At 41.2% G+C, this 26,594-nt stretch overlaps 1 protein-coding gene across 2 annotated transcripts in view; it reads left to right on the top strand.

The window, feature by feature from the left end:
- tcf4 (transcription factor 4) overlaps positions 1 to 26,594 on the top strand; it is a 208,565-nt gene that overhangs the window by 36,918 nt on the left and 145,053 nt on the right. For both annotated transcript variants that reach the window (XM_031856013.1, XM_031856016.1), the window contains exons 4-5: positions 15,081 to 15,136; positions 16,532 to 16,610. In XM_031856013.1, coding sequence (XP_031711873.1) covers positions 15,081 to 15,136; positions 16,532 to 16,610 — 135 coding nt within the window. The remainder of the gene's footprint in view (positions 1 to 15,080; positions 15,137 to 16,531; positions 16,611 to 26,594) is intronic.

Raw genomic sequence — 26,594 nt, 5'->3', positions numbered from 1 at the left:
AACACTGTGTTGGTTTCAGTGGTCATCTGTTATTAGCCCAAGAGCTGAAACGGAAGTCACCTGAGCCCAGCTCTCACTTCCCCATCGGCGCCACAAACCGACTGCTACATAGCTAATGCACAGGGCTCTTCCTGTACAGGTGCACATTGTGTGTGTGTGTGTGTGCGCATGTAAGGCTATTTTTAATTCCACCCCGACCGCAAAGATTCACGACAACCAGATTCATCAATTCAGACTGCGGTCGCCGGCTGCAGCACAACGTTTTTTTTTGCCTTTTCAGACCAGAGTCTCGCTCCTGCTTCGGTCTGAGATGAAATGAGCAGAAAAAAATGCTTTAATTTTCAACCTTTTGAAGGTGTAGCTGAGATGCAGGATGATTTACTTAATGACTCGTGTTGTTTGGTATCAGTATGAACAGCGCTATGTGAATCCAGGTACTTTGGAGCTAAAGAAAAAAAGTAGTGAAGAAAACACAGTGTACATACTGTAAAACTGTAAAAACATGTTGGTTAACAGAAATAGGTAAATGTGTCAAAAGTCACCAAAGAAAGATCTATTTGAAGCCTTACTGTAAGAACCAATTTATTTTATGATGAATGGTTTGAAATGCCAACTGGTTTTGACCTTACAGGTTCATGAGGATCGAGATTAAAAAAAGTTTCTAGTTGGTAGCCAAGTAGTCAGTCCAGCTCGCAGCCCATAGCAGCTGCAGTGTTCCTTACAGACACACAACATGCTGAGTCCCTATTAGAGCCTGATGCTAACTGAGAGTGGTGTCAAAGGAAATATCATTGGATCATGAAAGGGATCCTGACAACTGAGTTGTGATTGATATGGATGAAAATGTTGTCATTGCCGTCCCGAGGTTTCGCCACAAGCAGGCCAAATATTAACGGGTACATTCACAGACAATGGTTGGCGGTCGCTGCTAGCTCCATGAAGTGTGCATCCCACGCAAATCCGCTCCATTCACAAAGTCTGATTCACCAAAGATATTACAGCGCTGATGATATTTTGATGGACACAGTGCAATCCGCTGAGTTCAATTTGCAATTTCTTTCTGCGGCTGATTGCAGTTATTCATTTTGCAAAGTATAAATGTTGCCTTCACGCTGTAGAACATGGTAGGCAGAACAATGGCCGAGAGAAAAAGAACAATGAGATGTTCAGACGGCGAGGTTTAGAGGCATTCTTCAGGCATGACTTTAAACGTGACAGAGAGAAACCCTATTTGGAATTAAATATCCAAGTCTGCCGGGATCAATGTGCTTTAGTTACCACCAACTCTCTGAAGATGCTAATAATTTCACTGTGCGTTTTGCTGTCAGCGCTGGTGAATTGGACTGTTTTTGCAGTGAGGCTCATTTGCAGTGAAAGGGGCCAATCTTGCACCATATTCGTACAGGTTTAATAGATGCCAAAGTTGCGCAATCCCTTTGTGAATTCGCCCCTTGTCAGTTAGCTACCTAGCTGCAACTATCTTTCTTCAGCTTTGTTAGCGCTAGCTTCGAGACCAACATGCTTTACTGCTCCAAGATTTGATGCAAAATCCTTTGACTATTAAGAGTGATTAAAAGACCAAGTAAAGACAACAATGACTGACTATTTATACACCTGGACATCTTATTGGGCTTTTACTGCATGGACTGTAAGCTCACACACTTCCACCACAAAGGGCAAAAGTCACAGCAAAATAACTTCCTGAATACACAAATAGTCATGAAAGTCACCGGAGTTGTTCCTCTCTTAGAAATGAAACACCTGTGCCGTTTCAAAACAGGTCCATGTTGATGGAAAACTGCAGTATTTTAAGGTTATCATCCAGTTTAAACAGAAAATATGAACTAAAGGTTAAAAAAAACACACGATCTCAGAGTATTTCAAAGTATCTTAAATGATCAACTCTAGAACAGAGGGTTCAGCTTGTAAAGGTGTCCCGCTTTAAACCAGATCCTCTTAAGATTTCTCTCTGCCGTTTGCTTGATGAAAGCAGTTTTCACCATTTCCGAAGGCTGATTTCTCATTTTTTGGAGTGAACCTCACCGTTTCTTCGACGGTGTCAGCAGGAGGGGCGCGACTGGAGGAGGAGCGCCGAGGAAAAGAGCTGATAGGAGTCGAACCCCTCTGGACTCGGCGCTCAGTCGAGTTTACACTTGACGACAGGACGCCATGAAAGAGCGAGGGAGAGGCGGAGGATGAAAGGGAAGAAGAAAGAAAGTGAAGAGAGAGCAGGGAGAGATGAAGGGAGGAGGGGGAGGAGTGGCAGGGAGGGCGAGGGAGAGGGGAGAAGAAAGGAGAGGGGAAGGAATAAAAGAAAGAAAAGGTTGTTTTTCGTGGTAATGAAATCACATAAAGCTGTGATCCAGGATGGACGGTTTCAGCGTGACACTCGGATACATTTAAGTTGAAAAGTCTCATGCTAAACCTGTTCGACTTTATCATAAGCAATACATGACAAGCCAATAAGTTAATGTTCATTGAAATGGGAGGAGATCTGGGCGTTTTTAGAACTATTTGAACTGTTCATGTGCAAACCTTAAATTATTTGATCATTGTATGCTTTCATTTTTTCTTCCTTGGGTCCCAAACTTGTCCCTATTTTCTGTTGTTTATGATTCATCAGTTGATTACAGGAAATGACGAGGTAACTAAAAGCCAGTGGTTTCATAACAGCAAGACTGGCTCTTGCATGAACCTAAATGTAAAAATGCTCGGTTTTAATTCAGTTATGAGTATCGACCCAATCAAGTTTTCAGTCAATGCGTCTTTTCCATTCCAGACATGTTGTGCATAAAAGCGAAGGTGTCATTATCATTGGCTGCATTCCATTTATATGAGCCATGATTGATTATTCCAAATGTCCTGTCTGAAAAAAGGACCATTGCAGGAAATGATCTGGTAAAAGCACATGAAAAAAAGTCACATGTAGTGTCCTGCCAGAGGGTGCAAAGGTGAGGGTGCAACTCCCAACAATTCATGATTATTGCAGTGACCTGCTACAGTGCAGTGCACTAAGTTTTGGGATATAGAAGGACTAGAAGCAGGGGAAAGAGCTAGCCTGCTTCTGGTCGAAGTAAAGAAACAAACAAAACTACAGCTTAATAATTAACACATTGTATCTTGTTTTGGTTTTATGGAGAGTCACATGGCTGCAAGTGACATCATAAGCGAGATCCATTTTACAAACTGTAAAATGAACAAGTGTAAAATGTTCATTATTGCAAATAGAAAACCTCGTGGTTAGCTCAGAGATGAGAATTGGCTGATACCTCCCGTGATCTGAATTATATGGTTCAAAATGCTGTTAGATGGTGGATCTGTTTTATCCCAGTTTCTTTTACCACATAACTTTCAGACAACGTAACTTTCAATAACGGTTGCTCGATATACCATGTCGTATGCTCTGACCAAATGCAGTAATGTCCAACTTCTGTAGACTGCAGAAACATAATGCCAACCTTTTCTCCCGGTGACTGGGCCGGATTATCTCATGCCTTTGTCGGAAGGACGTTTTCTTGAGCTATTCTCATTTTAACTTACGGTCGATTTGATTCAGGGTTATTGCTCCATGGCACAGGTTTACGTTCATCCACCACGGTTTGAATGCACCACCCAGATAGCATAAAGAGTGACCCATGTCACTCGGTATGTCATGTGTCCAGCAGGGGAATTCTGGTAGAAATGTGTGGAAAAGAGCAAAGGAATGCAAGTAATGCTCCAAAGAGGAAAAAAGGACCTCATTTGAAAATACAAATATAAGAAGTTCGATCCTTGTCATCAGTAAGGGAGGAATAGGTGAGACAGGCAGGGTAGAGGATCCACCTGCGTTTGAGTTAATACGAGCAGGGATGGAGGGAGAGAGGAATTAGCCACTTCCCCACTAATGATAGAAGAAAAGACAGTGAAAACAAGATGGAGCACGTTTTTTTAATTTTACCCGCTAATTAAAAGCAGATGTCAAGGTACAATTCTCTCGGCTTGTTTAGCGCAGCACAACTGTTTCCTGATTTACTTTCTAGGCGTCTCTGCACTTGTTGAGAGACCATTTAGCTTCTCCTCATCCAACCCACTGGACTTTCTCCAGTTTCAAAAATCTCCCTGTCTCTCTCTCTCTCTCTCTGTCTCTCTCTCTCTCTCTCTCTCTCTCTCTCTCTCTCTCTCTCTCTGTATGATTAAGCTCACTCGTCCCTCTGCTTCCATTAGCTCTAAGCTGGCAGGTGTCTGTGAGATAGAGTTTTATAAAGCCAACAAACACAAAACCCTCCACAGAGAGGAAGGAGCCTTAATTGAATTGTCAAACACAAATCTACCTAGAGACTCAGTCTGACATAAAAAACTCATCTGAAAACACTGGCTGTCTGTGCTTCAGCGCAGACCCACCGATGCAGGTGTTTACCTCCAGGGAGTAGTTTAAAGTTTTAAGTCATATTTTGTGTTACCAATCTCTCAAATGTAAACTTTTGTTTGCGATGGCTCACCCGCCGGCAAAACTGCTGGTTGTTTCGTGTCATCCGGCAGCGACAAGGAGCCAGTTGAAAATTGGCAAATTTTCCCACGAATGAGTTCGACCTCAGCCACATTTATGGGAAATTAAAAGCAGGTTTTTGCCCACTGATTTCTAAACACACATCTCTTCCTGTCTCTCTCTGTTGGCTACTACCACCCACAAATGCTGAAATGCAGTTTTATGTGAATGGTTTTGCTTAATGCCCAATGTCTCATTTGATTTGACGATTGTACCCAAGGGCAGGATGAGTCACGAAAGATTTGAAATTGTTTTAGAGAAGAGAAAAGACAGAGATTTGATGTAAAAAATACACCGATACTGATTTGTTTGAAATGTTTCCCCATATAACAAGACATAAATGAACTATTATTACAGGGCCACAGGATAGAAACTTTGAGTAGCGATTACACACTTAACTTTTCAATATATTGATTAAAAATAATAATAATCCTGAAATCCGCCTATAAAATATCAAACAACCATAGATACAGTTTAATGTCAACTCCCCCTTGGTTGCTATAGAACCCCTAAATTCCCAGAAAATATACCAACAAAATGACCCTGGGGTCTTCAATAGTCCATCCATGCCTGAGGGGGTTTAAATAATCCGATTGCAACGTGATTGGTCAAATGCGTCTTTTATCTTATCTTACACTCAGCGAATTTGTGTCTTGAGCGAATTTGCTAGCTAAATGTTCTCAAACAGACTAAGTGTTAAAGGATGCAAACGCAAGATTATTTTCTCTGATTAAAGCCAGATGTTGAAAATGTGTAATTGCATCCGTCTCTCCAGACACATCTTCAATTCTCCCGACTGTCACTACGACGGCGAGCAGTCGGTGGGAGTAAATGTCCGTTCCCCGTGATAGTGGTAGCTCCTACTGTCACATTCAGGAGGGAGGCGGATCCGGCGATTTCAAAACGTGCCGTCATGTTGCAGTGTTTATCTGATCCCAGATCAGCGTAACCGCTGAACGATCTGTGCGGGTAAGACAGCATCGATCTGTATGGGTCAGTGAGAGCCCGTAGAGGCAAGAAGCACCTTTTGTCTCGCTCATAGTCCATCCATCGTCTTACAACGATAGGCCAGTCATCGCTATGGGAATATGATTCTGGCAGGAAAAAATGGTATCGGAACAGCTTTTTTTTTTGCATGCTTTTTAGCAAGCTATTCTTCTTCTGGCAGTTTTGTCAGTCACAAACAGCTTCAGGTGTCGTACAGCGGACTCTGACTGCTGATATCAATGCAATCCGCCAAAACCGAGAGACTCAGATTTGTCAACGTTTGCTAACAGAAAGGTATATGCGGTACGCTGCTAAGTGCACTAAATCACATCCGAATTTTCTTCAAAACCTTTGTGAAATGGCTAATTGAAATAGGTCCTATGTTTGATGGGGTTTTAATTGGATACCTGCCAGCAAATCAGAAGCGAGTATATTCCACCACCTTGGTCATGCATCGTTAGGCTGATAGGACGCTTTGGTTGTTCTCAGTCTGATGTTATTTATGTGCGCTGAGTATTGTATTAAGTATATTAAATTAGTTTTGTATGCAGTGCTTCAATGAGAATTGAAGGATGTAAAAAGGTTAATATCTTTGGTGAAATTTCTAACACAGACTCACATTTGCAGAAGACTGCAACAGTTTTGATAACTCCCTGCTACTGCAAACATGAAGTGTTCCAGACCTTACTGCATAAGCATGTCACTATTAACTCAGTAACCACTTCAATAAACCTTTTCCTTTTTTTCTTTTTTTCCTCACGCTGCTTACAACTCGTTTCCAGCCAGCCTTTTGGCTCCGAGCCTTCATCTGCATTGTTCTCACTTGCTCTTTCTAAAAGTTTTGCTAACTCTGATGCTTTTTAGCTTCTGACCAGTTTGCACACTGATTTTTTTTTTTTTTGTTGGAGTTTCCTTTTGTTCCTCTGGTTGTGATGGTGTGCAGAGATCTAAGCCACAGTTGGCTCGGCTTCACATGGGCCTCTGTGGAGAGACAGGGGGGTTTTGTCAAAGGAATCGCCTGCGCCGCTTATTCTTCCTCCACCGCAGAGATGAAAAAAATAAACAAACAAAAAAACGACAATAATAAAGCAAAACAAAAAGGAACGGCCTTCTTATTATCAATAATAATCTCTCTTTTTTGGAAAGGCCTCTGTAGGCTCTGAGCTCGGCTGATTCAAGAAAACCATGTTTGAACTCGCTAATGTTTTTCCTCCTGCACTTTTTCTGTCCCCCCCCTCCCTCGCTCCCTTTTTCCTCCCCCTCTCTGTCTTCATGAGCTAGTCTCTCTCTTCATTTAGCGTGCCATTAGCTCTCCAAGCTGTTGTTTGTTTTCTTGCTTTAATGTGCTTTTTTTACAACAAAATTGCAGAAAAACAACAAAGTAATAAAATATAAAAGTAATAATAAAATAATAAAAGACACAAGTGACTGAGATATAAAGCATGTACAGTTTCTGGTGTGGGTGTGTGTGTTGGCTGCTGTGACTGTATCTGGTTGTATGGTTGGCAAACGTTTGCCTGTGTGTGTGTGTGTGTGCGTGTGTTTGCATAGTTATGGAAAAGTGTGAGTGTGTGTGTTTGTGTGTGTGTGTGTGTGAGGGCACTGGCACTAAACTTACTTGGGTCCAGATGTTCTAATTATAGAACGGCTCTGCTGCCTAATGACAGGAAACGCTGGTCCGTGTGTGTGTGTGTGTGTGCATGCAGAAATACGTTTCTGACTGACACATTGACTGAATGTGCGTGAGACAGACACATGAATGACATTTTTGTCATTAACCCCTTGAACCCTGATTCCCTCCTTAAATTTTCCTTTCAGTAGCTTTTGAGTTTTTATGCAACAAATGTAGCAAATTTGAAGCGTGTTTTGAGGTATCAACGACAGAATGATTGGTATCTTGACATCTCCATATCACATGTACTTCGACTTATACGTCATGCGTGTTTGAACATTTAAAAATAAAGTTTTATGGATTTGACATAGCTTGGCTGAGTGTGTGCGTATGAATCCACCCGCGGGTCTGGCGTGGTGGAAGAAATTGTCACTGTCTTGTAGCCTCGTCCTTTGACGAGATGAATCTTCTATGTATATGAAATCATGGTTTTTATACCTTTTAGGAGGTTAACCTGCGTGTAATGATGTGTTTTCCTCTCTTCGTAAACTCAGTTTTGACTTCGCTTCTTGTTTGCAATAGAAACCAGCAATCAATAAAAAAGCTTCCCCTATCCATGGAAACCTGTTCGTTTTTTGTCCAGCAGCAGCCTTGATGATGGTCATTCCTGTCCCCTCTCTCCTCGTTACTATGGGAACAAGATGTCAATCGATGTAGCATCTCCATCCTCATCTCCAACTGTCCTCCCGATCAGAGCTTGGTAACCACGGAGATGGAGTGAGGTTTTAAAAAAAAAAAAAATTTCAAGTTGTGTGTGTCGAGGTTCAGATGGAGGTGCCGTCTGCTGCTGTGCCTTGCTCAAAGGTGACTAGGAGAGGAAGAAAGCAATGTTCGCAATAAGAGAAGGGAACAAGGGTGAAGGAGAGAGATGCAAGGGAGGAAGGGAAGGACGTAGGAAAAGAAGAAAGCAAATGAGGAGGAAAGTAAGAAAAGCAAGAAGGAAGGAGGGAAGCAGAGGGGTACGACAGTAGGGGAGAAAGAACAAACAATAATATGAAAACAACAAGGAGGAAGAGAAGGAAGGAGACATAGGAAAGGAATGAGAGGATTACAGGAATACAAAGAGGAAACAATTAAAGAAAAGAGGATGGGAAGAAGAGAGAAGACGAGGACAGGGAGAGAGAGAAATAACAGCAATGGAGTGAGGAAGGGTAGGAAACATGACGAGACAGATAGAAGAGAACAGGAACTGAAGGGAAAGAACGAGGAGAGGTATAGGGAAGGAACATTGAATAGAAGGGGAAGGAAGGATATGGGGGGGGTGAGAAGTGGAGGGCAAGACGGGAAGAGAGGTGGAGGAAAGAAAAGAGGGAGGAGAGGGAAGGAAAGAAGGGAGTAGAGGACAGAGAGCACGAATCATGTAACAAAACAGGACATGGGCCACTTCCTGAATGAGACCGTTGCATCACTTCCTCTCCCTGCGCAGCCACACACAAACACATACACGCACACACACATACACACCCAAACACAGACACACACACAGACACAGTGGGATTGTGGGTGTTAGACATTTTAAGCAGCTTTAAAGGAGAAGATACAGAGAGACGTAATCTGGCTCTTAATTCTTACTGTCTGAACTGTGTGTGTGTGTGTGTGTGTGTGTGTGTGTGTGTGTGTGTGTGTGTGTGTGTGTGTGTGTGTGTGTGATTACCCACGATAATAACATGAATGTAGTTCAGTGAGTACAAGAAGCTTCTCTTTGCATTATATAAAATGAAAGTGAAATGAGATTGTTGTGCCTCATGTCTCATCTCTTATGTTACTCATTGTCTTTTGTTTTATAATGCGATGCAGTAAGAAAGGTTTGATATATACTGTATATAATATTTGGATTGAACTTGTTCAATTCTCCCTTATATCCTTTCTCGTTTGAGTCATCTCTCAGTCTCTAGATTCCTTTTCTCTCCTTACGTCTTCCCCCTAATCCTATTGTTTCCTCATCTTCTTTCCTTGTTTCCTCTCCTGATGTCTTCTCTCGGATCCTATCCTATCCTCATCTTCTTTCCTTGTTTCCTCTCCTGATGTCTTCTCTCGGATCCTATCGTATCCTCATCTTCTTTCCTTGTTTCCTCTCCTGATGTCTTCCCTCTAATCTTATTGTTTTCTCCTCTCGACTCGTCTCCTCTCCTGACGTCTTCCCTCTCTTTGAAATTCTCCGAAAGGCACCAACACCAACAACACGGCTGAGAGGCTGTAGATTCAGATTTCAACATAGAGGTCTATGGTGATTGACTTTTTTTTTTGGAGCCATCCTCGAGTGGCCATTTTGATGATTTTTGGTACTTCCGTGTCGACTTCAGTTTTCCCCAAACACATTCTAAAAACGATGAATCTTCAGTGCAGTCCGACTCTTCTCAGAGCGGCCTCAGAGGAACAGCAGCTTAATGTCTTTCTTGCAGCCGTGCTGGCGTCCACTTGTTCCAAACCAGGAAAATTACCGGAAATTCACTTTACGGCAGCAAAACTATAAGGCCCGGAGAGAGTCTGGTTTGATTTTCATTTGCAGGTACAGCTCGGATAAGTTTCAAGTCGTTTCCAATAAAGGTTGTCTTCAAGGCTGTTGTAGCTCATTACGGCTGCAGTCGTTTCCGAGGGAGATGTAGTGTCTGAAATGTTCCCAGCGGGGAAGGTGTAAAACTCTTTGATTTACACCGCGCAGTTTGGCTGAAAAAGAGTCTTCAGGGTACCTCCAGTGAATATGCGTGTTAGAAAACCACCAGAGTCTCTTTTTCATCTTGTGTAAAAAGCAAAACGTTTTGATATTACCACTAACACAGAGTTCTTTTTTGCTTTGTTTTAGTTGTGATGCATCTACTGCGTTTCATTGAATCCTTATATTGTACAAAGCCACGGACCATATGTCAACTTTTGATAATCATTTTAAATTCAAACGCTAAAAAACAATAGTTTTTAATTCATCATTTCCAGGAACAGTTTGAGTTAACAGAAAAGTGTTTGATTTGAAGAAATCGGAAACAAATGCCTAAACGGATGTGATGACAGTCGGAACCCTTTCTGATCATCGCACGCTGTTTGACGAAACGGTGTGTGTGTGTGTCTGTGTGTGTGTTGGGGGATGGGGAAGGCCGACAGTTAATTATAGAGTTTGGTTGGGATGAGAACAGTGGGCCTCAGAGCTCACACAGGTGCACACACACACACACACACACACACACACACACACACACACACACTTGATGTTCCTGCAGCATGACCACTGTCCTCGTTTCTGTCAATCAGACCATTTATTACCATCATCAACACGTGTGTGTGTGTGTGTGTTTGTAAAGGTTGTCAACATCCTTTTACATTACCTTATGAACACAACATTTTGGTTGAAAAAAGAACTTCACTGTGAATGTCTTTTGCATGTAACAGTTACAGTATATTGGTGAACTTCATAAAACCCCAGAATTGTATTTTTTCCGTCGTCATATCGTTCATTCGTCTAGGCTGCAACGGAAGCTGTCTGAAAGCTCAGGCTCTTACTTGAAACAGGCGGTTTTCACACAGAGTTCGTAGCCGTACCTGTAAAAATGAATGCGGTGGGAGAGGAGGTCGACGGGTCAAAGAAAAAACGGTCTATCACCTATAGGAGGCCACGGTTCATGCCTCGTGTGAAATGAGAAGTTAGGTAGTTGATGTTGATATAGTGGTCACGTAACTTCCATTGTTAAATTACGGCACTTCCGTAGTTTTTTTAACCCAAACAACGATCTTTCCTAAACCTAACCAGGTATTTCACAAATGTTTTTGAAACCCAACTAAGTAGTTTTGTTGCACAAACCCAACAAAGTATTTTATAATCTTGTCCAAAACTAAATGAAGTAGTTTCTTTTTTGCCTGAACCTAACTTAGTATTTCACAATCTTTTCCTAAACCTAACTACGTTGTTTCCTTTGACAATAGAAGTTTATTTTGAAAAGACTGTAACGATGAAATGAGCGATGTAATGATTTTAGCAAGAATTACAAAGATAAACTACTATTGGGTTCATCTGCTGTTCATGAGACCTCATTAAGCAATGTCTTTATGCAATCTATAACATTGTGCAATATTATGGTAACCGCGGTCACACCTATGTGCGTCAGCAGGTAAATGCAGGGATTGTTCAGAAAGTGAAAATTTTTGCATTATTACACCTTTTAAAAAAAAATAAATCCTGTTTGTTATTTCTAACAGATGATGTCCGGTTGTAGTCTGGACTAATAACGCTCATATTCAACTATTCATTTCTACAAAATGATGGTCACCTAAACTGTCCAGTGAATGAGTTAACTGTGAGTTCACCTCTTGGTATATTTGTAGAAGTCAGTGAAAACACACAAAGTACCAGAAATAAAAGCCAACAATTGGTATTTCTTCTCCTCAATAGTTTCCTTACTCCGTGTTTAAGGCCGGACTAGTCAAGAACACCCTCAAACATCCTTTTCAGCTATAAGTCACCCTTTTAATTGCAGTGTTTTATTTTTTAATATAATATGCTGCAGGGACAAAATTATAAAAAAAATATACAAACATAGTTATAGTCCAATATAGTCATTTTGTTTCCCTTTACCAGCTTGACTGGTCTTCATACACTCATAAACAAACAAATATCTAATTTTATACAGCATGAAGAGCGACCTAATAGTCATACTCGGATACAGACCTGTTTTTGTCCACAGTGAACACGCACACACACACACACACACACACACACACACACACACAGAGAGGGTAACTGTATTAATAGGAGTCTGTTTTGTGTCAAGCAGGTCTTAATAGGATCAGTGTGAGAGACATGGAGCTGTCTGTCAGTCTAAGTTCATTAACTGATGATAGATGACCTGCACTCAGTGTGTGTGTGTGTGAGAGAGAGAGAGAGACAGAGAGAGAGAGAGAGGTATGCGTTTTCCTGCTTGTGTGTAAATTCTCTCTCTGGTGTAATTTATAGCCCTCAATCGGAGGCCTTATCAGGTGCAGGACACATGGACGCCTCCTTCTCTCCACCTCCTCCACGTCTTTTAACTCTCCTCCTCTTCCTCTCCTCTCCTCCCTTCCAATCTAACTCTTCTTACTTTTCAATACTGAACGATGCTTTCTTTAATTGCGGTGCTCCTCTTCCTCTCCACCTTCACTTCCACTCCTCTGGAGTCTGGAATCGTCAAACTCTCCTGCTCCACTTTCATTTCATTTCCTTCCCCTCTCTTCTCCTCCTGTTTTCAGGATTTTACAGGGCAAACACATATGTGTTGCCAAAGTGTTAAAAACATAGTCGAATTTCTGTAAACCTGTTTAACTGTATGATGGAGAAGCATAAAATACAAAACCAACACAATTACCACATGAATATTGACGGGTTGCCCACTGAAATCTGGTTAAAACAAATATTTCTTCTCATAACACCAACATTTTGATTTCCATAGCCATACACAGCATTAAGTCATGCATTACTTACTCAATTATTTTGTTTTCTTGTTGAATAGTGTTATTCGGCTGATCATATTTGTTCCCTATATCCATCCGATCAGGTGTGCTCTCCCTAAACCTAATCAATCCTGTGTGGTTCCCTAAATCTGAACAATCAACTGTGTGTTCCCTAAATCCAGCAGATCCTGTGTGTGTGCTCATAATTCATCTACTTAAGTGTCTGTTCCCTGAATTCCAACCGGTCCTGTGCTTGTTTCCTTAATCTGAACAATCAAGTGTGTGTTCTTTAAATCCACTTGATATAGTGTCTGTTTTCTAAATTGGGCCGATTCAATTTTTAATCCAGTTGATTAAGTGTGGTCCCCTAATTCCCAAGCATGTGTTCCCTAAAACCAAATGATCGATTGTGTATTACATAAATGCAATCGATCAAGTGTTTTACTCCTGAATCCACTAAATCCAATGTCTGTTCCTTAAATTCGAATCAATAGTCAAATGTGCTGTAAGTTTGTGCTCCCTGAACCCAGCTGTTCGTCAGTCCACCTGGTCATTGAATAACCATTCCGTCAACCAAAACGACTGTTCAATACGTGATAATACTGATAAAGTGAATGTTCCCTAAATCCAATTTACCATTTTTGAGTAATCTTCACTAAACCTGCATACATTCTATTCTATTCTATTCTACAAATATGTAGCCTAAAGGTACTTTCGTTGAGGTTTTAGTCCAAAAGGCTTTTTGTAACTGAACCAGTTCATTACTATTGTGCTAGCACAAACACATCACACACCCACACATTCACGCACACACACACACACACACACACACACACACACACACTCACACACACTCAAACACAGATAAGCTGACATTCCAAATGACTCGACAATGAATGTAAGCGGCTCACTATACACACTGACACAATGGAGAGCCTATTGAGGAGAGATTTGTACACTACAATGCATGAGACAACTGTGTGTGTGTGTGTGTGTGTGTGTGTGTGTGTGCAGTGTAAGCGAGAGCTGCGTTTGCACATTTCAGTCGACCTGGATGAACTGATCTGATCTACCTGTCATGTGCAAAATACATCCCTTTCTCTCTCTCTCTCTATTTATGGCGATGTCAGTGTCTCTTGACCTCGAGCTCTTTTCCAACAAACACCACGGTGGTTCAGGTTTGGTTAAGTTCAGACAATTAAGAATACTCGGTTCTGATTAGGAACAGTTGATGGTTGTTGTTGGTAGGAAACGGGGTGTGAATCACTGGTTCCTGTGTCGCACATTTCGTCTTTCACATCTTGGCCCTGGTTGTAAGACAGCAGTGAACTATATTATTGTGTTAATTAAGACTGATATATCTTCAGGGGAGAGACCTCAGGCAAAACTGCTCTTCATGCACTGACCAACTTTGAGATTTTGGTCTATTTTGCTTCCCTTTTGCTTTCAGAATAGTGGAAAGAAAACATACAAAATACACATTAAGGTGTTTATTTTAATATTTGCTTCTGTAAATTTCTCAGAAATTCTCAGAAAGTTAGAATTAGATAATGCCTCAATTGCATATTCAAACAATGCCTTTCCGAAAACTACATACAAAAAAAATTGTCTTTCATGGTGACCCTATTCACCTGTGGTGTCTTCAAAATGTATGTATTATTACAATACATACCTTTATAGTCTGTTCCCTCAAAGGGAGTTTTTCTCAGAGTCTTAGCCGTTCCCATTTCCCTTCCTTTCTATATTCTGTTCTAAGTTTTTACAGAACAGGTCCTGTATCAACCAAAGCCTGATTTATAAAACACTTTGTTCCTATAAACACTGCAAAAATTGTTGACACTATTTGTGATTCATGGAGTGATACATACATGAACAAAATGAGATTTTGAGGCTGCTTTGTCATAAGTTCATTGTCCCCAGAGGATGAAGGCCACTGGCTTTGCTGTTCCACTGACCTGTCTTCTAGTGCCATCATGTTGTTGACAGTTATGGTCTTTAGTGCAAATATATCATCAACTATTGGATGGATTGCCATGCAAATACGTATATACAGACATTCATGGTCTCCAGAGGATGAAGCCCACTGACTCTGGTGATCCCCTCACTTTCCATCTAGAACCATTTTCAGGTCACCTGTGACCTCTCAGTCGGCAGGCTGACCTTTGACAGACATACCACTATGGATGCAGGGTAATGACAGAGGGGATTATTGGTCTGCAGGAGGCTTAAAGGACCATTGAATTTCGCAAAGACACATTAAAGGCTCTACAATCATAATCAATAATGTTAAATGACATGGATCATGGAGAGAGAATGATTCACCCTCCAGTTGATTATAGACACTGTACAGTAATATTAAATGTAGCATTGAGTGTTGAAGGTGATGTGATGAAAGTGGTGATCACTCACATGATTCTTTCGGTGATTAACTGTACTGCTATGTTTCCTATCTTCTAAATGTATCTTTTTTTCTTCATCTTACAGATATGGAGGAGAGAACAAGTGCAGCGTCATGGGCGAGTGGAAGTCGTTCTTCCAAGGTAACTACCAACAACCATACTTACTAATGATCATTATCTGCTTTTAGCATTTTAAACATTACTATTATTGTCATTTCTATCATTAGAACTGCTACATACTGGTACTATCACTACCATAATGAATACACTGGGTATGTTCTGACATGTTACTGACATAGATTTATGAGGAGATAAGATTACAGATGCATTTACATGTTTTCAACATCTGGTTTGAAAATTGAGTAGTCAGATTTCAGATATCTTTTTACATTTTTTTTGTGTTTACAACTGGCTTTTTTTCTAGCAGAAAAGCCAGTCTGCCTATGACTCGTGAAGTGGTCCAGTGTAAATGGCCTACAAGTTTGAAGTCTCATGTTACATAAGTACAGAAACCTGTCAGCAAATTAGAAAGTATTCTTTTATTAGGATTATGTTTTGGACACTTTTGCTTTTTTATTGAAAGTATATATTAGATGGCTGAAAGGAAATATGGAGCAAGAGGGGGATGAACTGGTACCTGGATGTTGGTACCAGTGCCCGGCAATTCCTTTGTTTGGTATTTTGATGTCTCTGTAATAACAAAACTTTAATTTTGATTGTAAAAAATATGTCCAAACCTCTCAATTTCAACATTGTTATTCATTTAGAACACTTTACATGCCACATAGAATAAAACCCTTCACTACCTCCCTCTCACAAAGCTTCCCTATACCAGGCGGCTAGCTCCGCTTCTGAAAAGTGAAGCCAACACTGAAGTGCCTTAAACTTGCATTTTTCCTAATGGCCATCAATTTGGTTGAAAGAGAAGTCTGATTTCATAAAAGTCTCACTGGATTTATTCCCTCAGTAAACATTGTAAACATGAGTTTATGGTCTCAATCTCTAGTTTCAAGTCTTCTTCAATACAACATGATGTTCATTTAGTAAATGATGGTCCATTTAGAGTCAGACAGACCATAAAGCAGGGTATGCTATAGGGCGGGGCTACCTTGTGATTGACAGGTCTCTACCATGGCGTTGTCTGGTCTGGGAGTTGGCCAACAAATGTCTGGTTCAGCATTTGGTTATACTTGCAATTAGAACAAACATAGCACCGTCTTGTGTCACGGCGTCCACTTCTTATACACGGCCTTTGGTCCCTTCAACCTCCATCCCTGTCAGTCTGTCACCAGGCTGGAGCGTGGGAACACTGTCACGTGAGTCTCAGAGGAAATACACGTGAAACGTGTTTCTCCGGCCAGCTTTGCATTTCGCATTACAAATATTGCAGTGAGCGTTGTCTGCATCCAGTTTTAAAAATCACAGTTGCAGCCTGGCCATTGAAATGATTACTCTCATAACTATATGTGCTGCTAAAGGTAATGACAGCTATGTAGAATCGGGAAATATAATGGTTGTCTCTCTCTTTTTTTTCAGAGTTATGCAGATGGGTCCCAGTACATGGCATCACATGACAGCCTCTCACCTCCGTACGCCATCTCCAGCAGGCTCACAGGTAAACCACAGACTGAGTGTGTGTGTGTGTGTGTGTGTGTGTGTGTGTGTTTTATGATTTTAGAATGCTCTTTCTTTCCATCAACTTTGCACTCACCGCTTTGCTGGGTTTTGATCCGAGAGTGTGTCTGTGTGTGTGTGTGTGTGTGTGTGTGTGTGTGTGTGTGTGTGTGTGTGAGAGAATTAGTGAACCACTATCATACACTGGAGGAGACAGGTCATCTGGCGTGCAATTTCTCTCTCTCCCTTGGCCCGCTGTGTGGAAAATGCCAGGCAGTGTGTGCTCATTTACCCATGATGCTCTCTGCCTCTGGCTCTCTCCGATGTGGCGCCAGTTGTGAGCAAATGGCCACTGACACAGATAATCTGCCTCTCTCTCTCACACACTCACTCACACACACACACACACACACACACACACACACACACACACACTCAGAGCTTAATTACCTTTGACTGGATGCATCAAATATGGAAGATGTCAGCTCTCAGCTATCTGACTCTACCTGCTCTCTTTCTGTCTCTCGCTCATTTGTTGGTTTTTAATCACCCATTGTCTTGTGAGTCATTAGATGTTAAGCCTTCCATTCTGAAGCCACAACGAGTTAACACAAGTGTGTTTAAGGTTTTGTTTCGGGTGTTGCAGTCTATACTGACTATACTTGTATACACAGTGTATGGACACCAAAACAAAAGTTTGTTGACACCTTCACAGCTATATGTGATTATTGAACATTTCATTCCGTAACTCTGGCCATTAATGATGCTTGAGGTTCTTTAACATTACATGCACAACAGTTACAGAGAAGCACTAGTTGGCAATGGACATTTTAGATCTCAGGCAAACAAAGCTCATTAAATATGTTTCAATAAAACCCGGCATATATAATATACAAAATTAAATAAAATGATATAAATGTATATACGTTTGCGGTAGACAGTGATTGCAAGTGAATAAACTCAATGTAAACTGGGACGCGGTAATGAATATACGTAATGAGAAGTGTAAATACACACACAGAGGTGTAAACATAATATATAGTAGTATATAAGGGTAACGTGACAATAGTGTGTGTCTTGTGTCCTGTGGCATGAAGCTGTCCCTGTGCCCGGTTGGTGCTGGACCGAATGCTGTGGGACCATCTGCCAGACAGCAGCAGGCAGAACAGTTTGTGTCTGGGGTGATTGGGGTCTCTGATAATCCTGTTGGCCTGCCTCCCTGCTCCGCTGGGTGTAGAGGTCCTCCATCGATTGGCCGCTCAGTCCTGGTGATGGACCGAGCAGTTTTCACCGGTCTTTGCAGAGCCTCATGGTTGAGGGCGATGCTACATCCATACCAGTCGGTCAGGATGCTCTCAACGGTGCACCTGTAGAATTTGCAGAGCATCCCGGAGTCCATGTTCGACCCCCTCAGTGGAGCCGCTGTCTCTGCGATGGGGTCGGTGTGGTGAGTCCGGGTCTCTATGTAGGCTGTCTATTCGACGAGTAGCGGTGTGCGGTCAGCAAACTGAATGATGGTGTTGGAGCTCTTAGTGGTCAAACAGTCGTAACATGCTGCTACAAAGGCTTTCGCCTTTCTGGTTTAAGGCTTTCCACCAGATTTAGGGAACCTGAATGAAGGGTTTTGTTTTGGGTGATAAGACCTGGTTCACAGTCTGTGTTTTCGTTCAGCCATAAGGTGTTGGATGAGGTTGAAGTCAGGGCTTTGTGCATATTAGCAAAGTCCTTCCACATCGAAGCGGGTGAACTATATCACAATGTTGGAAAATGTAATTGTTTGCTGTAGCAGTCATTGGAACTAAGGGTTCGAGACTGAAACTAAAGGGCTTCAGTTCAAACATTTTCCAAAACTTCGAGCTTCAGACGAAATTTTTGCCAATACGTGTTAAGCCCAACTGTGTGTGTGCAAGTGAGAGTTCCCATTTATATCTCCTCAAACAAAACAAAAAACTTTCGTAAGTATTGAGCTAATTCTCATCAGTTAGTTGTGGCTAATAAGGAAATGTATACATATGAATCAAATAAAACAAAAGAAAAGGGATGCAAAACTTCAGAGTTGTGGGCCTTCGCGAGGATGATCCAGTGTGGGCGCGATGTGTTGTGACAGTGTTGTGATCACGGCATGTAGCTGCGGAGGCAGAGAGGGACGAGGCGACGCAGAGTCGGAAATGGAAATATTGTATTCTTCATCTGGCACGCGGGAGCCGCAATTTACTTTGATAATGATAACACTAAGAGACAGAGACAGCCAGGGATATGGAACACACACACACACACACACACACACACACACACGCACACACACACACACACACACACACACATCCTCTTCCCTTTCTACCCGTGACTGTTCTGATCAGGGTAAATCCAATTGTCTTCCATGTCTGTTGGCTTTTCTTTTTGCACGTCCTGATGGAAAATGTAGCGTTTCAGTAGCAATGCTAAAACCACCGAGCCCTCATTGATATCTGTGATTGTTTGTTCGTAGTGCTTGAGAGCGACTCTGATGCTCTTCTTTCCACAAATGTTGGCCATACAAATGGTTTTTAGTGCACGCCCTGACTTGCCTTTTTTCCAGTGTTGACTGTCTCAAGCCGTTGCGCTAAAGAACGTTGTGTATTCTGTAGCTTTAGCTTCTATCTGTATCTATTTAACTTGTTCTCTACTGAATCAGTTTGACATCATGGATTTATCCTTCAAACGCTCGTTGTTGACCCTTCTGTCTCCCTCTCTCGAAAATCGCTTTTTAAGTTTAAATATATATTTTTATATATTTTAAACACATTTTATTGTTTTGGTAGTGTGTCGTCAAAGCAGTCAGATTGTAGACGATGTGAGCTGAACATGACGGATATGTGCTCAGGTCTGAGGCTTGGTAATCGTCGTGATTCTCACCTGAAATGAACTCAAACTTAAAAGAATAAAGAAACACGGCAGAGTTTAATGAACCCAACCTGAACATGTTGAGTGTGAACGCAGCATTTCTCTCTCTTTTCTGAGGAAAAATTAAAACAAGCAGAAAAAGTTAGAAATACTATTTTTCAGCCCAAATGATCTTATTTTCTTTGTTGCGATTTATCAGGTATTCAACAGGAGCCGGGTAAGGATTCACGTCAGTAACAATACTTTTGGTGTCACTCTGCCCATCCCGGTGTCTTCCTTTTCCATCCCTCTCTCCTTTCATAATTTCTACCGTATCCTTTCTTTCTCTACCCGTCTCTCTTTTCATCTCGCCGTGCAACATTGTTCTAGAACTATCTGCATCAGTACTGCTCTCCGTTTGTGTTCCTCGTCTCTCTCTCGCTCTCTCTCTCTCGCTCTCTCTCTCTCTCTCCTCTCTCCTCTCTAACCTTGTCTGTCTTTCTTAACCCCCCCCCCACCATCAGATTAGAGTGATGTTATGCTCTAGATAATCAGCGAAGGGATTAGTGTCATCTCAGCGACCCCACTAGATTAATCTGCCGACACACACACACATAGTCTCTCACACACACACACAGAAAAGCAATCAGAAGATGTGTGTGTGTTTCGTGTGGAAATGTGTTGGAATGTGAACCTGCACTTAAATATATGTTTATATAAGTGCACATACAGTTGTCTGTGTGGATGTTTGTGTGTGATGCATAAATATGTGTGTGTGTGTGGGGGGGGGGATTTGTGACGCCAACTTCTGTGTGTCTGGGTTTGTGGTGTCGTGTGTGTGTTTCTGTGAACGTTGGCAGGTTACTGTGTCAGTATCTGAGTGTGTGATGTAAGCTTCTTAATGAATGTGGTTTTATGTGGTTAAATGTACGGGCGTGTGTGTTCATTTGTGTGTCTGTGTGTGTGTGTGTTCTTTGTGTAAATGAGTGTATTTGCACATGTACTTATTTGTGTATTGCCATGTGCATTTATGTTCGTTTGGTCATCTGTCATGTGTGTACCTGAGTGTGCGATTCTGGCTTTCATGTTCATATATCTATGTAGTTGTGTGTGTGTGTGTGTGTGTGTGTGTGTGTGTTGTTTCAATGACTGTCTGCTGTGTGGATGTGTTTTTATTGAATTTGTCTGTCTTTGTAGCAGCTTGTGTAATGCCGGCGTATATGTATGTATGTATGTATGTATGTATGTATGTATCTATGTATGTATGTATGTATGAATGTATGTATGTATGTATGTATGAATGTATGTATGTATGTATGTATGTAAGATAATGCATGTCTGTCTGTGTGTGTGTTTGTGTGTGCGTGCTCATGTGTGTGTTTTTGTGTGAATGTGAAAGAGTGTAATCATGCCCTTTGACTTGTGTGTGTTAGAGTTTGTGCGTAAATGTCGAGGTGTTGAGTGATTCTGGCTTTCATGTGGTTACACAGTATGTGTGAGTGTTTATATCTACCTGTGTGTAGTTGCTTTGCAAAGCAGGTGCACCACCATAAACCCCCCCCCACCCCCCCCTCCTTCGTAACTGTCACCTACATAGTAAATGAGAGGCTCGGTGGTTTCAGCCGGTAAGCACATTCTGTTCTGTTATAAATAAACGATCTGATGTGGCTTCAGTCTGATCCTGATGCGCAGCGGCTTCGTGCTACCAGCTTCTCGTGCTTTCATTCTGTCATTTCAAAAACCCGATTCGTCCAACAAGACGTGACAGGACACAGAGTGACGTTACCACAGAAGTTGCTCTGCAGCACACTCTTTGGGGTTTGGCCTCAGTTCTTGACTGGTTGTCAGCAAGCAATTTGTATTATTCGCCAGATCAGAAGACAGATTTTCTCTGTGCATGCAGTATGCGTTTAACCTAGGGGGAAGTGTTGGCTTAGCTCCATCTAAGCTAAAACCAACAGCCATGCTAGCACTTACAGTGAGGCTGTATGGGATATTTAGCAGAGTGATGCTTTGAGCTCAATGGGAACATCAGCCCGTTAATATGCAAGTTCATGAGTTAGCATGCAGAAATGGTCTTGTAGCACTAAACGCAAAGGACTGCAAGGTATTTGGTCATCAACTGAAATCTTGGACAGATTTATTTTGATGCTGCGTGCACCCAGAGATGGGCAAAGATACATCAAAATGTATTTTGATACAAAATACAAAATACCCCTCAAATAAATGTATCAAAATAAAATACAAAATACTGGTGCCAGAAAATGTAACAAAATACAATACATGTATTTTGTATTTAAAATATAGGAAATACTTTTTTCTGGATTTTCCATTGTCTCACAATTTGGTATAGCGGAGCATTCAGGTTTGGGCTATATAATGTAATAATAATATAATATAATTATATATAATGTACACAAAGCTCTGGTGAAGCCCACAAAAAGGAAGAACAGTCACAGAATGTCAGTGTAACTAAGCACATGTGCTTGTTGATGGTCCTTCTTGAACATCATATTGCTGAGACATGTTGTCCACCTGGCCAACTGTAGAATGTATGAAATAATAAAACTACTTTCATAATATGCCTTTTAAATAAAATAAATTGGATATTTAATGTTTTTTTAACAAATGGACATCTACTGTCATAGCTTGGCTAACTGTGAACTATATTATCTGCCAGTAATTGATATGGCATTATGACATTCACATTGAGAAGATACAGCATAACTTGTAATACAGTGCAAGATTAGATGGTCAGACGTCTCTTGATAAGGTTATCATGAACATACAAGCTCCCAATCTCCCTCCTCCTATAGCTAGCTACTCCACTGATAAGTTAACTTGCTAAACACTGGCTATGCACTGGCCTAGACAGCATGCTAGCGTCATTAGCATGTTAGCATCGATCGCGAGCTTGATATTATAACCATCACCATGTATATACAATAGGCTATGTAGCCAGACCCAGACATAAATTATACATTAAGCTAGTTGACATCTGTCAGACTGAGACTGAACTCGTGAACTGTCTTTTGATTCGTGGAGAAAGTATTTTGAGTATTTTAAATACAAAGTTACTCCACTCTAAAGTATTTTGTTACAAATTACGTTCGATTTTTATCGGCCCGATCAAATACAAATTACAAAATACTCAAAAGTAATTGAAATACGTATTTCAAATACAAGTAATAGAAATACTGCCCATCTCTGCGTGCACCCAGCAGTTGTTGGTCTAATAGACCCTCATAGGTTTCATATCATTTCTTACAAAAATATTTTTTTCTTTCTTGCGCTCTACGCATTTCCAAGCGCCTGCAGTGCAAAACGACTTAGTTAGGACATGAGTCCCTAACTCATGTCGGTGGCGTTGGTTGGTTAAATATGTAGGTTATGTAACAAAAGTTAGGTAAAATAAGCAAATAGGTATCACACAGGAAACAAGCAGCGATCACCTGGGTGAAAGTCCTGTGTTTGTCTGACTCGTCCATCCTTCCCGACCTTTTCCCCTACGCAGACTCTGTCGCTCTGCATTCTACTTCACCTGACTTCCTTAGAAGCAGCCCTGCACTTCCTGGCTCGTGATTATATGAATATACAAATGATGCGTTACTCTTCATAGGTACAGTGAATGAGAACCGCCTGAAAAGATCCAACTAAGTGTTGCTAAGACCACAACGTCTCATTTTTGGTGTTTCTGTTCCTACATGTGTTCCATGTGTACGTCAGACCACTTTGGAGCTGTTGCTTTTGATGAACAGTAAGCTTTAACGTCACAGTTCACAGTTACACTGAAATAACATTTCATTGAATAAATCTGACCTTGAAGACAAATAACTAAATAAAAACAAATTAATATCAGCCACTGAAAACCTGTTTCAAAGGTCATTATTAATAACAGTTTTTTAATACATTGTTATATATCATACAAACAGCGTTAAACAGAACCTTACAGTAGATAAAGAACTGGTATGAACATGATGATCGTGGCTCCCTCCTCCTTCTCCTCGTTGCTTTTGTAAATTTTGAAATGTAGTGAGTCAGCCGTCTGTCTCACCTCTGTGTGACCTTATTAATGAGTGTTGAGCCACGAGGCTGGACCCCCTCTGAGGAGGTCACATCTGGACACTTTATATAGAAATACATATCTCTCTCTCTCTCTCTCTCTCTCTCTCTCTCCATCTTTTCTTCTGTCTGTCTTTTGTTCAACCTTTGTTTCCCTTTTTTCTCTTCAGATCAGATCAGACTTTCTCTTTCCTTTCCTCATCTTTCCTTCTTTCCCTCTCTTCTTCATGTCATGTTCTCCTTTTCACGTCCTCTAACTCTTTATTTGTTCCCTTCTCTCTGTCTCTTTATCATCCTCTACTTTTCTCACCTCGTCTCCCCTCCACAGAGACCAGGCCCTCCTGTCTCCCTTTTCTACTCCAGCAGCCCCTCACCTCAGCTGGGTGTGGTGCCAAGGTCGTCCCCCTGTCTCTCCCTGCTGGGTCTGGGTCTTTGTGCTAAGAATGTCTAAACATAAAGGAGAGGAGAGAAGATTAGGTGGAATTAGGGAACAAGAGTAGAGGAAAGAGGAGGCGAGGAGAGAAAATGCGCTTCTAAAAATGACAAAAAAATATAAACTGTAACTTTTCATTATTAATTAATCCGTATTTATTTTACAATTAATTTATTGTTTTGTTGTTAAAATATGAAGGTTTAACATCAAAAGAGAAAATGCAAGTTTAATTTTTTTGATAATTTATTTTGCAAAAATTGGCAAACAATGAAATCAATACATCCAACATTGTTCAACGTGCCCAAAAGTGTTACCAATGGTGGATGAAAAATGGAGGCATTACGTGTATATATATTGAGCTGTTTTTACAACCTCTACTTCCAGCCCCTCCTCTCTGCTCTGTGTTCAGCAGCCTGCAGTTCAGTCCAGGTTTCACAGGATTGTTGTCGCGCTTGAACAAAGGTAGTGGTTACGTATAGAGCCCCCTGTTATTAAAAGTTCCGTATGTTAACGGATCAACAGCTGAACCAGCTCCATTACCTGAATGAAGACCACAAGACACAGCTGACAGCTCCGAGAAGCCAGTAAGTAGAGCATTGAGTTAAATAGGTTCCCAGAGGTCAAGAGTCAACTTCCATCTTCAGTCTCTCAAAATGGTATAAATGTAAATTTATCAGCAACATAGATTTTGATACATATGTAATAATAATAACAAAAAAATAAACATTTTACATATATTTTTAAAATAAGATTTAATTTACAGGTGATTTTACAGCAAATAAGACAGATAAACCCAGGTCAATATGTACAATGAATGATCAAATAAGACAATCAAGATACATTAATTACTTCCTTTTAACATCCTTCATATCCTGCTCCGCCCTCACTGATTCTCTTTCTATTGTCCCCGCTGATTGAAACTGAACAGCCACTGTCTCACTCTCAGAGTATTTTGAATGGATGTCATGCATTGATTAGTGCGGCATTGACTTTAGTGCATTAACACGGACGCACAATGTGAGCCACTGCAGAGCATTTAGTATATTATTGTTTTGAAGGGGCTGTGTATCGCACGTAAATTGTCTGTGTAATTAGATCTGACATCGTAATAATAGGTCTCGTCAAGGCGAGAGGGGCCGAGGGTGGAGATGTTAAACGTTCACTCTGAAAGCTGCGGTTCATTGTGGAGCACTTCGGGGTTCCTGAGCGGGGAGGAGGGAGATGTCTTGGAGTACTTTGTGGCGAATGCTTTTAGGTTTCTTGAAGAACTGTCAGAGCTAATTATCGCTTTATGAAAAGGCTAAATGGTGAAGCTAAGAAACAGCTATACAGTAGGTCTTTAATTCCAATGGCAGGTGGCGTTAGTGGGATTGAGATTTGGGTATTTCTATTCTTTCCATCAAGAAATACTTGACGATACTTACTGATGAACGATAAATCCTGAAAGATGACCTCCATGGATGGATCAATAGACCAGTCGGCAGGAAAAAAAAAAGAATTAGTACGTTTCTGCAAATGTGGATGTTTTTTTTTGCATTCAGGCAGAGCCAGTGATGCAGTATATGGAGTTCCTGTTCTTGGAAGTAACGTGGTATGATAACTAGTAGAAAGACCGAGAAATTCCACTGAGTGAAACCAAAAGTAAACATTGAGTTCACGGTTGTTACGCACTGTTGTTCAGCTTGTTGCATAACCCTCCGTATGGAAAGTCTGCTAAGGGCGATTGTTACTTATTTACACTACGGTGTTACGGTTGTTGAATTACGTTGTTACATATTTTCGTTACGCTTGTTACTTAACATTACACACGGAAAGTCCGCTATGGCCATTAGTTATCCCTTCACGCTACCTACGATGTTACGCTACATTATTATTTCAACACTAACAATTTTTTCTTTTTTCTAACTTTTAACCAAGTCATTTGTTGTTATAAAACTTGTTTTTGGTGCAGAAATGTCCGCATTCAACGTATCTGCGGTTTGCAGAAAAGAGTACTATTCCTCTATTTCTCTGGCAACTGGGTGGCTTCAAGGGTGGTCTGAGTTCACCTGTGTGTCACAAAGCAGATCCTTCATGTCAAGGATTCCTCTTCAAGTGGGAAACACGACTAAGAGTCTACAGCCATGCCTGATAGGCTGTATCAAATTCCATAGCAATCCATCAAATATGGAGATATTTCAGTCTGGACCAAAGTGGTTGACCCACCGACATGCCGACATTGCCATAGAGCCACTGTCTATCTATGTGTCTGTCTGTCTCTCTGTCTGTCTCTCCGTCTGTCTTCCTGCTCCGTCTTCTGTCATCCATCCAGATGAGGACTCTGGAGACCAAGCCCGGGTCATTCATGTTACACAGTGTGTGTGTGTGTGTGTGTGTGTGTCCTTTATCTTCCTATCACTGTATGTCTCTGCCGCTATGTGTGTGTGTACAACTCGTGTGTGTGTGTGTGTGTGTGTGTGTGTGAGAGTGTGACAGACGGTGAAATGGTGCGTAGTAGCACCTGGGCCCTTCAGTGTTGATTGATCGGCTTGGTCATGTGGAAGAGTCCCATCTGGCCAGCCACGCTACTGTGTGTGTGAGTGTGTGTGTGTGTGTGTGTGTGTGTGTGTGTGTGTGTGTGTGTGTGTG

Source organism: Anarrhichthys ocellatus, unplaced genomic scaffold (assembly GCF_004355925.1).
Source record: "Anarrhichthys ocellatus isolate YVR2014 unplaced genomic scaffold, GSC_Weel_1.0 scaffold16, whole genome shotgun sequence".
Classification (NCBI taxonomy): Eukaryota; Metazoa; Chordata; class Actinopteri; order Perciformes; family Anarhichadidae; genus Anarrhichthys; species Anarrhichthys ocellatus.
The sequence above is the reverse complement of the archived record's forward strand: the minus strand, read 5'-3'. Positions and strand labels throughout refer to the sequence as shown.